At 36.5% G+C, this 14,747-nt stretch overlaps 1 protein-coding gene across 2 annotated transcripts in view; it reads left to right on the top strand.

Moving 5' to 3' along the window:
• The window catches only part of LOC126299411 (cyclin-dependent kinase 10), a 124,770-nt gene that overhangs the window by 101,875 nt on the left and 8,148 nt on the right, over positions 1-14,747 (top strand). For both annotated transcript variants that reach the window (XM_049991305.1, XM_049991306.1), the window contains exons 5-8: positions 2,034-2,208; positions 3,880-4,082; positions 5,247-5,693; positions 10,733-10,905. In XM_049991305.1, the coding sequence (XP_049847262.1) occupies positions 2,034-2,208; positions 3,880-4,082; positions 5,247-5,693; positions 10,733-10,905 (998 nt within the window). The remainder of the gene's footprint in view (positions 1-2,033; positions 2,209-3,879; positions 4,083-5,246; positions 5,694-10,732; positions 10,906-14,747) is intronic.

The following is a 14,747-nucleotide window of genomic DNA, read 5'->3' as shown; positions in this document are numbered from 1 at the left end:
ATTTCACACACATTTGAACATTTAACTTCCCTTGTGCTTCTACCCTCCACATCAGCTGCACACACACACACACACACACACACACACACACACACACACACACACACACACACACACACACACCACTGCTTACAACCTGTTACACCTATAGAACACAATTTATCCCTTAATATGACTCTGCTGCATGTAGCTGTTGTATACACGTTTGATATTTCTTCATAACCCAATTAATTTAAAAATAAACATTAATTTTATACCATTAAAATACTGTTTCCAATAATTTGCTGTTTTTTCATAGTCTGCAATGCAGAAACTATCAGTTTTAGAGAAAAAAAGGAATATAACATTTTTAGGAAATTTAATGTAGTGTAATTTTGTACTGGGAAAAATTTTCACTAGAAGCGGAGATGTTGAGTTATTCTAGAAAAACATAAAAAGTCATATTTAAACAGCCACAATACACCTCCCTAACTCTCACACCAAACCTGTCAGGATTTTTAGTATGTTATTTGTAGCACTCTTTCCTACCATTGTAAAAAAATTTGTAACTACACGAATTTTTTCCCCTATTCAACCATTTTTGGTCCTTGTTGATTCAGCTACTGCACATATTCGAGAAATTGTCATCACAGGAGAGTGAAATGCAGTTGATCTGACTTCTTTCAATTACCTTTTCCAACAAAGACAGACTAAACAGACACATTAGACATTTTACAATCTGCGTTGCTGTGCATATGTGAACCATGAACACCCTTTCAAGTACTATGTGATCTGACAGATTTATAGAGAAATGACCATTGGAGGAACTCAGTTCTGGATCACATTCTGTAGTAACATACCCATTTTACAAGGGCTATCCACAAAGTACAGTACGTTTTGGAATTAAAAATAAATAAAGTATTGGAATTTTTGTTTGTTATATACAGATGAAAGCCACACTTAAATACTACTTTTCTAGTTGCCATTTAAACTAAGGCACTTATCGTAGCGATGGACGAGCTTGGAAATTCCTTTGTCGTAAAATTCGGCCGCCTGCACCTTCAACCACGTGGTTATCTCTTTTGGGACAGAAAAGGTGTGATTTTTGTGGATTTCCTGGAAAGAGGCACTACAATAAACTCTCAAAGGTTTTGCCAAACTCTGCACAACCTCAGAAGAGCAGTACAAAACAAGCGCAGGGGAAAGTTGGGCTCAAAGATCTTGCTGATTCACGACAACGCCCGGGCCCACATGGCAAATACCACTCATGAAGTTCTCGAATCTTTTTAAGTGGGAGTTGTTTCCTCATCCGCCGTACAGTCCCGACCTGGCACTGAGCGACTTCCACTTATTCACAGCAATGAAGAAGTGGTTGGCTGTGCAGCATTTTGATGACGATGCACAGCTTCAAGAAGAGGTAACCACGTGGTTGAAGGCGCAGGTGGCTGAATTTTACGACGAAGGGATTTCCAAGCTCGTCCATCGCTTTGATAAGTGCCTTAATTTAAATGGCAACTGTGTAGAAAAGTAGTATTTAAGTGTGGCTTTCATCTGTATATAATAAAACAAATTTCCAATACTTTATTTATTTTTAATTCCAAAACGTAATGTACTTTGTGGATAACCCTCGTACTTCCCTGTTTTGCTAAATTATTCTTAGTAGACATGTTGACTAAGTTAAAGGCAAACATAATCAGTTGCCAGGAAAGTATTGTTTTCTAATGGGGAATGGAAGTGTACATTTGGGTAGGGTGAACATCATCCAATAGGTTTGTTTATGCATTAAAGTTGATGATTACTGTGATTTGTGAAGGCTTTCTTGGAGCAGTTATGGTAAATATTCATTGTTGGCAAAAGTTAAATTAACAAATAACTTCCATATTGTATTTGTGTCTAGATAGCACCAGATAAATTCTGCAGACGTTCTGCCAATTGCTGTTCCTTGCCTAGTTCTCTAATTCCTGTATGTGTAATGACTTATGTTCAATGGTAAATGATGTATCAATGTTCTTTATTGACAATGTTTAGAATTGTGTAAATACTTTCTGCTGCAGATCGTGCAAGAGATACAAAATCAGATAAAGTGGTTGCACTGAAGAAAGTTCGAATGGAACATGAGAAGGATGGTTTGCCTGTTAGCGGCCTTCGTGAAATTTCAGTGTTGCTGAGTTGTCGCCATGAGAATATAGTTCACCTGAAAGAAGTTGTTGTAGGAAGGAGCCTGGAAAGGTGTGTTCTGGTTAACCACTTTCTTAATTGGTTTTTATATACCAATACAAAAGAATAAGGGAAGAATAAATAAGCTGCCTTGATTGTGATACTTTTAAAACACAGTACTGCCTGAAGTTAGTCTTTGTGATAAAGTGAACTGCGACTTGGACTGGTCACTGCAGTTGGTCTGATTTGTACCTAAACTTGCCTTTCGTTAAGTGAGACATGGTGCGTTCTTCACTTGGTGACTGATATAGATTTGCAAGAATTGAACTCTATTTCAGAAGTGATCACAAATTAATTTTTGCTCAATAACTTGCCCTAGACAACTAATAACTGTAATCATGTCTCTCTCTCATGTGCACATTGTGTTCCGTAGATTCCATCATGAAGGAGAACCATTGGAAATATGGAAAGAGCCAAGGTATACATCTGTAGTGTGTTGTTACAAACTATTTTGAGATCTGTAGAAAGGATACTAATAAAGTTTTGCTTTACATCCATGATTGTCTTGCTTTCTTGTAGCATTTTCCTCTGTGCTCATTGCAGGTCTTCAGAATTTGAAACCAATTATGAGAGGGTTACCTTGTTACTTTAGCAGTGGAGCATGGTCATTCCACCATGTATGTGGAAGCTCATGATTTGTAGAAAACTCCCAGGCTATAAATCAAGTCTTCACTTTTGGAAGCACAGCAAAGTCACATTGAGCAAAATAAGGGTTGCTCTGAGTCTATGACATATAATACAACTAAGTAACCCTTTCAAATTTTTAAACAATATTCTATATCATGAGTGGGCAACTGGCGACCCTTAGACCGCATCCAGCCCACAATCTTTTTCAGTCTGCCCCTTGGAAGAAATTCCGGGTGAACACAAAACGAATGTTCTCTCAAAAATGTGTGTATTGAGGCATAATTTGCTGGCATGGCATGTCAGGAAAGGGGCGCCATTGCTGTCGGTGCATTACCGCATAAACATTAATCTCACAGATTCTGTAGTTTTGACTTTATGCTCTAGGAGCACTGCTTTTGCATGACGAGTGGCCCACGAGCTTAAGTAAGTTTGTGAATCAGGTCTGTGGTACACCAAAGGTTGTCCATGCCTGTTCTAGATCATTGTTTTAGTGAAGAAACACTTAATGAATCTGAATTTTGGCACACGACTTTTTAATGACTTTGTGGTTTGTGTCCAACATTCTTCTGTACGCTATATAACAGTGACGTTTTCTTTGTTTAGAAATGTTGAGAATCACATGTTTAAACATTCGCTGTTGTAAGTATGGTTGAAGTTAAACACACACAGAACCAAATTGTTAGCTATCCATGTGTGGTCTCACACTGCAAAACTTTCCTAGTATCCTTTGTATTGACAGTTACTTATAAATGATTGAAGTTTGAAAGAAAACATTTAACATATTTTTGTCTCTTTATATTGTTCAAAATATGTTATTTTTAAATTTCTTTCAAAGTTTTGTTATTGTTGTCAACATTTAAACAGGCTGTTGTCAAAAGTACCGTTACTTTTCTTTGAGAGTGTAATATCAAGCAAGCAATATTTATATCTTAAATTTTCTTGACCATTGTCCTGTGTAAATGTGACTGGTAAAATATTAACATTATCATCTCAACTAATATCATTTTCTTCTTACATTTGGATACAATTTTTACATTTGAATTTTTATTGTTTCAGCATTTTCCTTGCAATGGAATATTGTGAACAGGACCTGGCTAGTCTACTTGATAACATGCAAGCCCCTTTTTCTGAATCGCAAGTAAAATGTATCATGTTGCAAGTTTTACGAGGCCTGCAGTACCTACATCGTAATTTTGTGGTACATCGTGACCTTAAAGTTTCAAACTTGCTGATGACAGACAAAGGATGTGTAAAAATAGGTAACTTTATTAATACTTATACTTCTGGATTGTCTTTCAAATGTTACTTCCTTTAATAGTTGTTGTCAATGCATAAAGACATAGGTTTCTTGAAATATTATGAAGCTGTAATTCCATCAGTTCACCTTCATACCTCCCGTTCCACCTAACCTTCCACTTTTTGACCATCTATGCATCGTTTCCTGCCATCTGAGAATCTTCATACATCCTCACTCTCTTTCTGTTCCACAATCTATGACACACTTTCCTCTTCCATCATCATGTGCAGACCTAGTGTTCAGTTCTGGGGAGGGGGTCACAGTTTGTTAAAAGTAACTTGTAATTTCTAGAACTCCTTATTTTTGAGACTTAAGTTCTCACACTACTATATTCTCCAAAAGCTAGCTCTGAAATATGGAATTTAAAAACATAAATGCTTATACTAAAATGTTTTTTTTGGACCGGAGAAAGTCATGACCCTGGTGACATTTCCCCTCCCCCTCTTCCCCATCCACAGGATCTGCACTTGCCTACAAACCTAAAACCTCTGTACCCACTCACCAACCCTATTCATCCATATTCATATCTCTGCCCACCCAGTTCCTTGCCATCGCACAAATTGCCTTGCTATCACACCGTTTTCCCCATATTTCAAGTCCATGAGATAACCCACATCATCCACCCCCCCCCCCCCCAAAACCATGTTATTCAGTGAGTCTAATCTTCTCCACCTTCCACTCACCGAAACATGCTGCCTTTCAGTGCTCAGACATCTTTGTTATTCTGTGCTAAGTTTATCATGAGAAATAATTTATTTGTTCCGTTTTTGTATAATTATGGTAGTTTTTACAGTGTCATTGTACATGATTAAAGTTATTTATGGTTCACATTTCCTTTTACCTAAACATTCATAGTTGACTGACAGAGCAGACTACCTGCTTCTGGAGAATATTGAAATATTACTACAATGTGATAAGTACACTGATTTATTCAGTGTATATGAATGTTCGACATTATCATTTAGTTTTAAACCATTACTAAAAACATCTAAATTGCCAGACTATAAATGTTCATAATTTTTAGGTTTCTTAAATGGATTATAAACTGTATCGGCTAATGTGATGATATGGTGTTTCATTAATAATAAATCCTTTCATAAGTGTTTCATACTCTGTCTCTTTTTAGCTGATTTTGGACTAGCACGATGGTTTGGATTACCTTTGCGACCAATGACCCCTCGTGTGGTAACACTGTGGTATCGTGCACCAGAGTTGTTGCTACAGGCCCGCACACAAACTACTTCTGTGGATATGTGGGCTGCAGGCTGTATATTAGGTGAACTATTGGGCCATCGGCCATTACTGCCTGGGCGTTCAGAACTCGGCCAGCTTGAGCTTATTGTGGATCTTTTGGGAACACCTTCTGATGCCATCTGGCCAGAGTTCTCCTCTCTTCCAGCTCTACAGAGCTTTACTCTGAAGCAGCAGCCCTATAATAATTTAAAGCAGAGGTTTCCATGGCTTTCTGCTGCCGGGCTAAGGTTGCTAAACTTCCTTTTCATGTATGATCCCAAAAAAAGAGCTACAGCTGAAGAGTGTCTACAGAGCTCTTACTTCAAGGAAGCACCACTTCGTAAGTATTTGTTTTTTAATTTGCTTTATGGCCCATTAAACATCCTTAATTCATACATTTAAATATTGGCAGCTTTTTAATCAAAATGACTCAGTGTTTTATTTTTAATTTAAAATGCATTAATTTTGGTTTCACTACAACAAAGAAATATAAGTAAAAGAATATTTTATAATTTTTCATGTTTATAAAGCAAATGGCTTTCTCTTTTAAAAACATGAGCTTTGACTTAAGATATTTTACTTTTTGGCTTTATGTCTGCCAAATACTGCTCTCTATAGATAATGCTGCTTTGCATATCAGCATATAGCACAAGGAAAATGAAAGAGAGTAACATAACCACTGTGAGTAAGAGTTTTGTTGTTCAACATGGAGAGTGACTACACTACTTTACCAGCAGACTGGTGCTATTGATAATTTATCTGGTCGGAAATTTTGCTTTTGATGATACTTCATTAAAAGATTTGACTGATAAAATTGTAATCCATTCTCTCAGAGGATACTTCTGAAAGTTCCGTGAATCAAGTTAATGTACTATTGGTATTCTGTACCAGACAATCTGAATATTGTGTTTAGGTGGTTTTTCATATCTTTTAAAACAGATCCAAAATTGGTTCTCCATATCTATATATCATAAATGTAACACACAAACAATTATCACGTGGAACACACATGCCATTCATAGAAATATTGTGCATGTTGCATTCCACTCCTTACATTAGTAGAATATGATTTCATGAATGGTTTATTACCACATAACAAAGCATCTGATCCATAATGCAGTGCAACTGTAAAAGCAGAAATAAATAGGGGAAAAGAATCTCTGAGTGGACCTGTGTTGCCAGTGATAAGAGATGTAGGAAAATAAAGGTAGGAGACAGGATAAAATGGGTAGAGTTTTAACATCGATACATCATTTGTTTGGCCTGTGGTGATGCTATTTGGTGCTGTGTATAAATATCGTATTGCAGGAGAGAGTGTCAAGGGACTTAAAAGGTGTAAAATGTGGGAAAATGTAAAATGTGGAAAATAATGTTTTAAGCTGTAAGAGGTACATATTGGATACCCCCTTGCACTTTATGTATGATGTTTGTACATAACAGGCATCAAAAGACTTGTCAGGGACTTGTTTATTATCTAATAAAGGTTTATTATCTAACAAAAACCGCTGATGTAACTGGAACTGATAACTGTCTAGGAAGTGGAAACGTTTGACTTAATTTCAAATGTCATAATGTTTTTGAAAAGCCTGCAGCTGTCATTCATTATTTAAATAATGAAATACTGCACTAGTTATGTATTTTTTCATGCTTAGCACGACGTGTGTCAAGAATTTTTTCTTGTTGTCAAGTGCAAATATGTAAATAAGTATTTTTTACAGTGTTTCTGCGTCTCTTGCACTGCCGAAACATGCTAAATATGGTTTGACAAAGGTGTCATGATCACAACAATCACGAAACTGCATTTCCACTGTAGAGACAGTTTGAAAATGGTTGTGATTGGTCATGATACCTTAATTTGAAAGAACCTAGTTACTCCCATCAGCCACGACGCCACATAGAGCTAGGCAGCGGAGTGAGATACGGCACATATTGTTACAACTTTTACTCGTTTACCCATTCAAATCTGCTGAATAGAGTGCTCTGGTGTCAAGAAACTTAACCACTTATATTTGTAAACACTACTGGACGGCCAACACTATGCCAGCATCATACTTTTACGAAAAAAATATTTTCAAATTGTGTAAATCACAGGAAAATTATAAACATGTTGATGCAAAATCAGGTGGAAATTAACATCGTGGGCATAGGAAATTTGATGGGACCGATAACAAATGTCATAAATGGCAGGAAAATGTTAATTCTGGGAACGTAAAAGTGGGGTTATACTGTACATTAAAAAAAAAAAAAAAATTCTCACATGTCTAAGCTGATAGGGGGAAGTGGTACGTTAGTCATGCAATGAAAGTGCAGTTCTCTGCTGTTCTCTGTGTGTCATTCCATATAAATTTTTATTTATGTGGTTAATTTTGCAATGTTGACACACAAATATGGATACATCCACATTGTCATTTGCATGATACTTTTTGCTTGTCAACTGAAGGAGAAATGTGTTAACAAACTGAAACTGATACTTTTAAAGTAAAGGTGATAGGTGCAAAAAGTTACATGTTACAGAAAAAAATTTATAGGTGATGCTCCACAGCTGTAAGTTATTTTATGAAGTTTTGTTGGGAGGGAGGGGGAGAGAGAGAGAGAGAGAGAGAGAGAGAGAGAGAGAGAGAGAGAGATGTTTGCTAAGTGAATCTCTTTATTGTACTACCAGTTGTGACCTACAGTGTCTTGTAGCTGAATAAGACAGTCACTTAGCACTGTTTTTTCCAAACTGCTTTTCATTAATTTGTATGTCAGTCATGAGTGTAAAAAATTTGAAAGAGAGGAAGTTTTGGTAACTTGAGATATTGAGGAATAATGAAATACAAGATACACTTACTTTACCAGGAAGCAGCAAACATGATGGCTGAAGGTGCAAGTGTAGAGGGCACCCCATCCACCTTTCCTGTGCACTTCCTACACTCTTATTCTTACCATATTCTTCAGTCACCACAAGACAGAAGCCTGTGGCCCACTCATCTGAAGCTGAACCCAGCAAACTGTGCCATCAGACAATGTTTTCTGCCACATGTATGCTCAGTGTACTCACTTGAAAATGATGTGATATCTGACATGGCAGATAGGACATAGCAATAAAGGTTTTATAATCAGAAGCAGACAGTTGCTTATTTTAAACAATTTATCATGGCTTTGAAACCATATGCCAAGCAAATGTTCAGAAAATACTTCTAAACAGCAGCCTCTTCATAGTAATGTATTCTCATGTGCTCGAGAAGATGTGTTATAGCCAAATATGTTATTACTACTCATCTGTTAAGTTTTAAAGCTATATGGTTATGTGAACATTTAAAGCATTCTTAGCTTTGAATGCTAGTTGTGACGCTGGTGCAAAACAGAAAACGCTTGTCTTGTGTACCCAACAAGTAATACCTACAAACATGCCAGGACAGGTGGTATACACATATTAGCTGCTCTGCCAAGGAAAGGGACGAGAAGAGCAAAGAGAAGAGAGAGAGGGAAGAGTGTCCTCAGCTTTGGGGAGGGTAAGGAACAAGAAAAACAACATTTAATACAAGTTATTGCAGTTCTAAATATCCTCTTCTGAAGACTTGCTATCCGAGGAGTCATTTGAAGCACTGACAATGCTTTCACTACATTTTTCTTGTGAACCTTCCTTCAGAAAATCATTTTCATGCAGATTTTTAGTGTGGTGTACACTTTTAATCCACCCTTCCACCATGACATCATGAATTGCTTTCTCAAGTAAACTGTGCACTTCTTTCATTCTGAACTTACAGTTTTTGGATGTGGCTTTGCTTTCACCAGGTCCCACACATTTTCTTTCAGGCTGCATTGGAAATGGTACAGAGCTGTGAAGTTCATATTGATTATAAAAGTGCTTGTGGATCCAGAGTTCTTCTAACATCTCCTTGTTTCTATAGTGGGCTGAAATTGAAATACCTTTATCTTATAGCCAGTATGCAGTTTATTCCTTCTTTGTTCTTGATTAATAATTGCCCTTCTCAGTGACAGTTGCACAATCCTCTTCTGAACCACATGATAAATCTAAAAACTTGCATTTAAATGCATCACTGTTCATTTCTTCATGATAATCAGTGGATTTGAAGGATGTAATATTATCTTCACACTTTAGATAATGCCATATTCAGATGATCCTACATGACAGAGTCTGTTTCCTTTGCCACTCAATACTTTCAGTGCATCTCTGCCTTTCAAATCTTGACGTACATGGTTTCTGGCATGAATTTGATTGAACCAGCTCTCATTGAGGATAAATAATTGGGCTTTGATTTTCTTTCCTGATGTGTGGTGCATTTCTGTCATAAAAGTAGCTATAGCTGTTGCAGTGTTAGATCTCTCCATTATAATTTTGTCTTCCATTGATCCATGTTCTGTACCTAAATCACAAAGATTTCAGAATTCTTCCATTCGAACAACGGCCCTTCTTTGAAAGTGTCTGCTAGCATTTTCCTTGCAGGATACTTGCTGCTGTTGTAATATTCGATTACGTTATGATGAACAATGTCTTTCTGGAAATCATCCAAATCATTGGCAGTTTTTCTTCCACCAATATCTTTTCTCAGAGGTTGAAACTTGATTTCTGGATCACAGGTTTGCATTGCCCATGCTTCTGTAAATATTCTCTGTACTGCTCCCAGTGAAAGACCACACACACCTTTTTTGTTGCAGTCTATGGTGCCAATAAGATATCATCTCTTCTGGCATTGTCTTTAAGGTTGCAAATAAATTTGTATATATTTTATATGCCACCTTTGTTTGTCTGTGGGTGCCGTGAAACTCGGGCACCTTAACTGTAAAACAAAAATGGCAAACAATTCCTGCTCTCTCTCTCTCTCTCTCTCTCTCTCTCTCTCTCTCTCTCTCTCTCTCTCTCTCTCACTCGCATTCATGCAGTGCCCACATGAGCAAATTCGGGCTAGTGGTTAGCAACAAAATTGCAAAGTCGTGTCAGGAGCAGTATGAATGAAGTGCTGTATTGGCACACAAACCATGTTAACGACAGATGTCCGTTTAGTAATTGTTGCTTCTTACTTTATCTGGGTGGTCCTCACAGTAGAAATGAGATTGTGGCAACAGTGTAAGCTCAAAGACCAAATTTGACTAGGCGAAAGGCTTCTCATTAGGGCTTAGAAATGGAGGAAAGTTGAGGGATTGGAGAACTGGCCTACCATTCTCACTTTCCACTTTCACTACTCCCTAGTGTGTGATTAGTTACCATAATTGGATAATAAACATGAGATTCAGAAAATGTCTCCAGATTTCATCATATACACTTACTAAGAACTGTTTACTTTTATGCAAGATAAGAGCACTAGTCCTTCTTTCCTGATTTGCACATATTATCCAACTGAAAGTGATTTTATATTTTTTTCTTGTTTGTTGTAGCATGTGACCCAAAACTGATGCCAACATTCCCACAACACCGGAATCTTAAGCCTGGAAAGCCAGGTGAAAATCCATCTTCCGGTTCAGCAGCTGCTGGAAACAGTACACAAGACCCAGCTGATCCATCAAAAGCAGCAGATTGCTCACTTCATTTGCCAGCAATTTCAGATCTGGTAAGTATCAGAAAGTGCTATTATTTCATTTGAGGTCTTTGTTAAATGAAATTGCAGAAGTATTTCAAATATTTAATATTTCTAAATGATCTTTCTCTATTAAATGTCAATATTTTACTCAAAATTTATTGTCTAGCAAAATAGTGTTATGGTTAAAAGCTGGTTGCACATTTTGAAAGATTTTAATTTTACTGTCCATCTACACATACATATATCAGTTTGTCAGCAATTGCATTGATTTAATTCAAGTGAAAGATATATCTTGGAAACAGACCAAGTCTTTTCTTTGTAAATTGCAAACATGTTTGAGAACATTCTCCATTTACAGCAAAACTTGATTATTACAAATGCCAAAAATAATGCCCGATTTTGTAGAGAGGGAGAGAGAGAGAGAGAGAGAGAGAGAGAGAGAGAGAGAGAGAGAGAGAGTGTGTGTGTGTGTGTGTGTGTGTGTGTGTGTGTGTGTAGGAGGGGGGAGGGGTCGTGATGTACGTGTGTGTTTTATTTTTAAAAAATATTTTCTCTAATGACAGTAGAAAGGATGAATGCAGAAACAGCATATTGTATTGTAGAAGATGCCAGAGTCTCATTGGTTAGTTCTAATGAAGTAAAGTACACTGTTGTGTACTTTTTGCATGTTGACTGTAAAGCTAGTGATGCTTTTCCAGTGTTTTGTAATAATTACAGACATAGAAAACAAAATTGTTGTGCAAGAATTATTTGAACAAAACTGGTTTTGCCTTTTTTTTTTCCTATTTCATTCTTACCCAAGAAGCTAACGCACTAAAGGAACCAATAATAAGGTGACACACTGTTAAGATGCTGGACTCGTACAGAGGAGGAGCTTCATTCAGATCTCCCTCTGACCTCTCTGATTTACCCCTGCAATTTCCGTGAATCACTTTGGATGAAGGCCACAGTTAACTCCCTTCCTGATGCATGCTATAACATAATGACACTACTCTGACCTAACAACATTTTAATATTAAGCCTGGCCACTATGTAGCAATAACCACTACTAATTTATAACATTTATGGAGAGCCATGTTATAAAAAATTAAAAAATAAATGTACCTACATCATCTAGGAGATGATTTAGGGTCCTGGTATCTTGGTGCATGAGTAAAGACACAAATAAAAACTTTTATTCTTCATTTCAGTTCTCATATTTATTACAAAAAAGTAAATAATAATAATAATAATAATAATAATAATAATTCCTCAGAGCACTGAAATTTTAAAAAATATATATTGTACCAAACATACATTGATTTGAATCTGAAAGTGTGCCAATGATGAACCAAAACCACATCTGCATGTAAATAGAGAATTAACAACAGACTGAACTGAGATTGAATCATGCAGTGCCAATCACCATGGCAATCAATACATAGCATAGGCTATCATAGCATGCTTTGTTAAATTTTTGTGTTATAATTAAACATATTATACATAACCAATTTTTCAACAGATTATATGTAACATTAAATTCATTGATATTTAATTTTTTCACAAAAGAAGTTTTTGTGATACAAATATGCATTCATTTTCATATGATTCACATATGGTTTTTCTGTTACTAAATTAAAAAATTGTTAAGTGCTTTCAAACAATGGAAAGTCCAAGATAGAATAATGACAATATTATGGAAAGGATAATTACTATTAACCATATAGCAGAGATGCCGAGTCTCTGATAGGCGTATTGGAATCGGATGACACACACACACACACACACACACACACACACACACACACACACACACATACACTAATGCAGTTCACACAAGCACTATCAAATATTTCGTACTTCTTCACTATATCAATCAACCTGACTTCATTTTACATCAGTTAATATACTTTCACATGACAAGTAGAGCCTTCACATGGCAAAACTATGAAGTACCTGTCATCTGCATATAATTGTTATAGATTCTAAGATACATAATAACTGATATTTAAGTTAGAGCAAAACAAAATACTCAAATTATTAACCAAAAGTGTTAATTGTCTGTTCAAAATCACATTTTATCACCAAAAATATGACATTAAAGATTATAAGAGTGAAATATATCGGTGAATCGGGTTCCTCATTAAACATTTAGACAGTGTAATACATTCTAACCTGACTAAGGCAATTACATTTCAATGTGCCATAGAGCCAGTGCTTTGCCTGCAACGACTTTCATGCTGAAAGATTATTAAATTTAAACCTTTCTTTTTGTGTGCATTTTATTAGTAGAGTAGATATTATTGCAGAAAAGTAATGTACTCATGTCTGGAACTATACAGTGTGTCATCTCCATGTGAAACAAAATCACATGAAGTTTTTAGGCCACACATTGTTGGCTAGTCAGAAATAGATACATTGTGAATTTCACCTCCAACCAAAAATGGTTTTGCCTTTTCTGTGAATGGAAAGTGTGTGTGTGTGTGTGTGTGTGTGTGTGTGTGTGTGTGTGTGTCCAATGTCATAGCATTTGATACCATTTAAAAGACCAGTGCTATGTAGCAGGCAGTTGTGTGAACACTGTTTCTATAAATTGTGTTCTGGTACAGTTACATACAGAAATCCAGCTTGTATCAGATCCCTTCTACTGTGCCTCAATTTTTAATAATCAGTCTCACTTGAGATATCGTAAATTATGTTCTACTATTGATTCCACGCAAGAAATATTGGATGAAGTAATATCCATGAACAAAGGGCTCTAAACTATGAGACACCCTTTGGCCATCAGTTTTATCTTGGTTCTGTAATTAAGCTGAACTCAGATAGTACAACTGAGTCTCATATACCATGCACAGTTTGCGTAATGTATAAAAGAACATCACTCAGAATCTTTTGTTGTACTTCCAGCAAGGGCAGAAAGTAAGCTTTATTTGCTAGGTAGTGTAGAGTAGAAGGTGAGGTGCAAACATATTGTTGTCAATGAATCCTACCCATAGTACGGGGTGATTATAATTAAAGTTAAACTTTCAAACCACTATAGAAATACCACCACTGGTCAGAATAATGTCAAATTGCAACTGAATATTATCGGAAAAGGGGGAAAATGTATGTCAGAAGAAAAATAAATAGTTACAAAATGTAGCAATAGATGGCACCATAAGCATCATAATTTAATAGTGGTCGACTGCAAATGACAAATGAATCATACGATGGTTGTATGAAAAGTAACACCTCCACGTTCGTTAATTGGGAATAAATCAAACACAGAATTAATCCTTAGAATGTGACCTTTAATTACCAATATTATTTTTTCCACATAATCGCCAGCCAATTGGATACATTTCTGCCAACGATTAACAAGTTTTCTAAAGCCGTCACAGAAGAAGTCGACACTCTGTTTCCGCAACCACAGTCTCACAGTTCTCTCAATGTCATCAGCAGCAGCATAATGATGTGAAGTGTGTGGTTTGGCATTGTCATGCTGCAAGGAAACATTTCCCTTTTCATTTCAGACCTTTCTTAGCTGTCGTTTCAGAGTTCACAGCATTGTGATGTAACACTCTGAATTTATTGTTGTTCCACAATCAAGGAAATCAACATAGATAACACCATCTGAATCCCAGAATACTGAGGCCATGATTTTTCCAGCTGATGGCTGCATCTTGAATTTCTTTTCCTAGGGCGAGTCTTTGTGTCTGATATTTCGTCTCCAGGTCGTAATGATATACCCACGTTTCATCTCCTGTCACAATTGAATGGAGAAAAGAGTCACCTTCATTATGCTAATATAAGAGGAGTTCCTGACAAATTTCAAGCCTGTGCACTTTCATTTCAGGAGTCGGCATCCAGGGTACCTATCATGCACAGATCTTTCAATAGCCAAGAAAAGCAAT

This window comes from Schistocerca gregaria, chromosome X (genome assembly GCF_023897955.1).
Source record: "Schistocerca gregaria isolate iqSchGreg1 chromosome X, iqSchGreg1.2, whole genome shotgun sequence".
Lineage (NCBI taxonomy): Eukaryota > Metazoa > Arthropoda > Insecta > Orthoptera > Acrididae > Schistocerca > Schistocerca gregaria.
The sequence above is the reverse complement of the archived record's forward strand: the minus strand, read 5'-3'. Positions and strand labels throughout refer to the sequence as shown.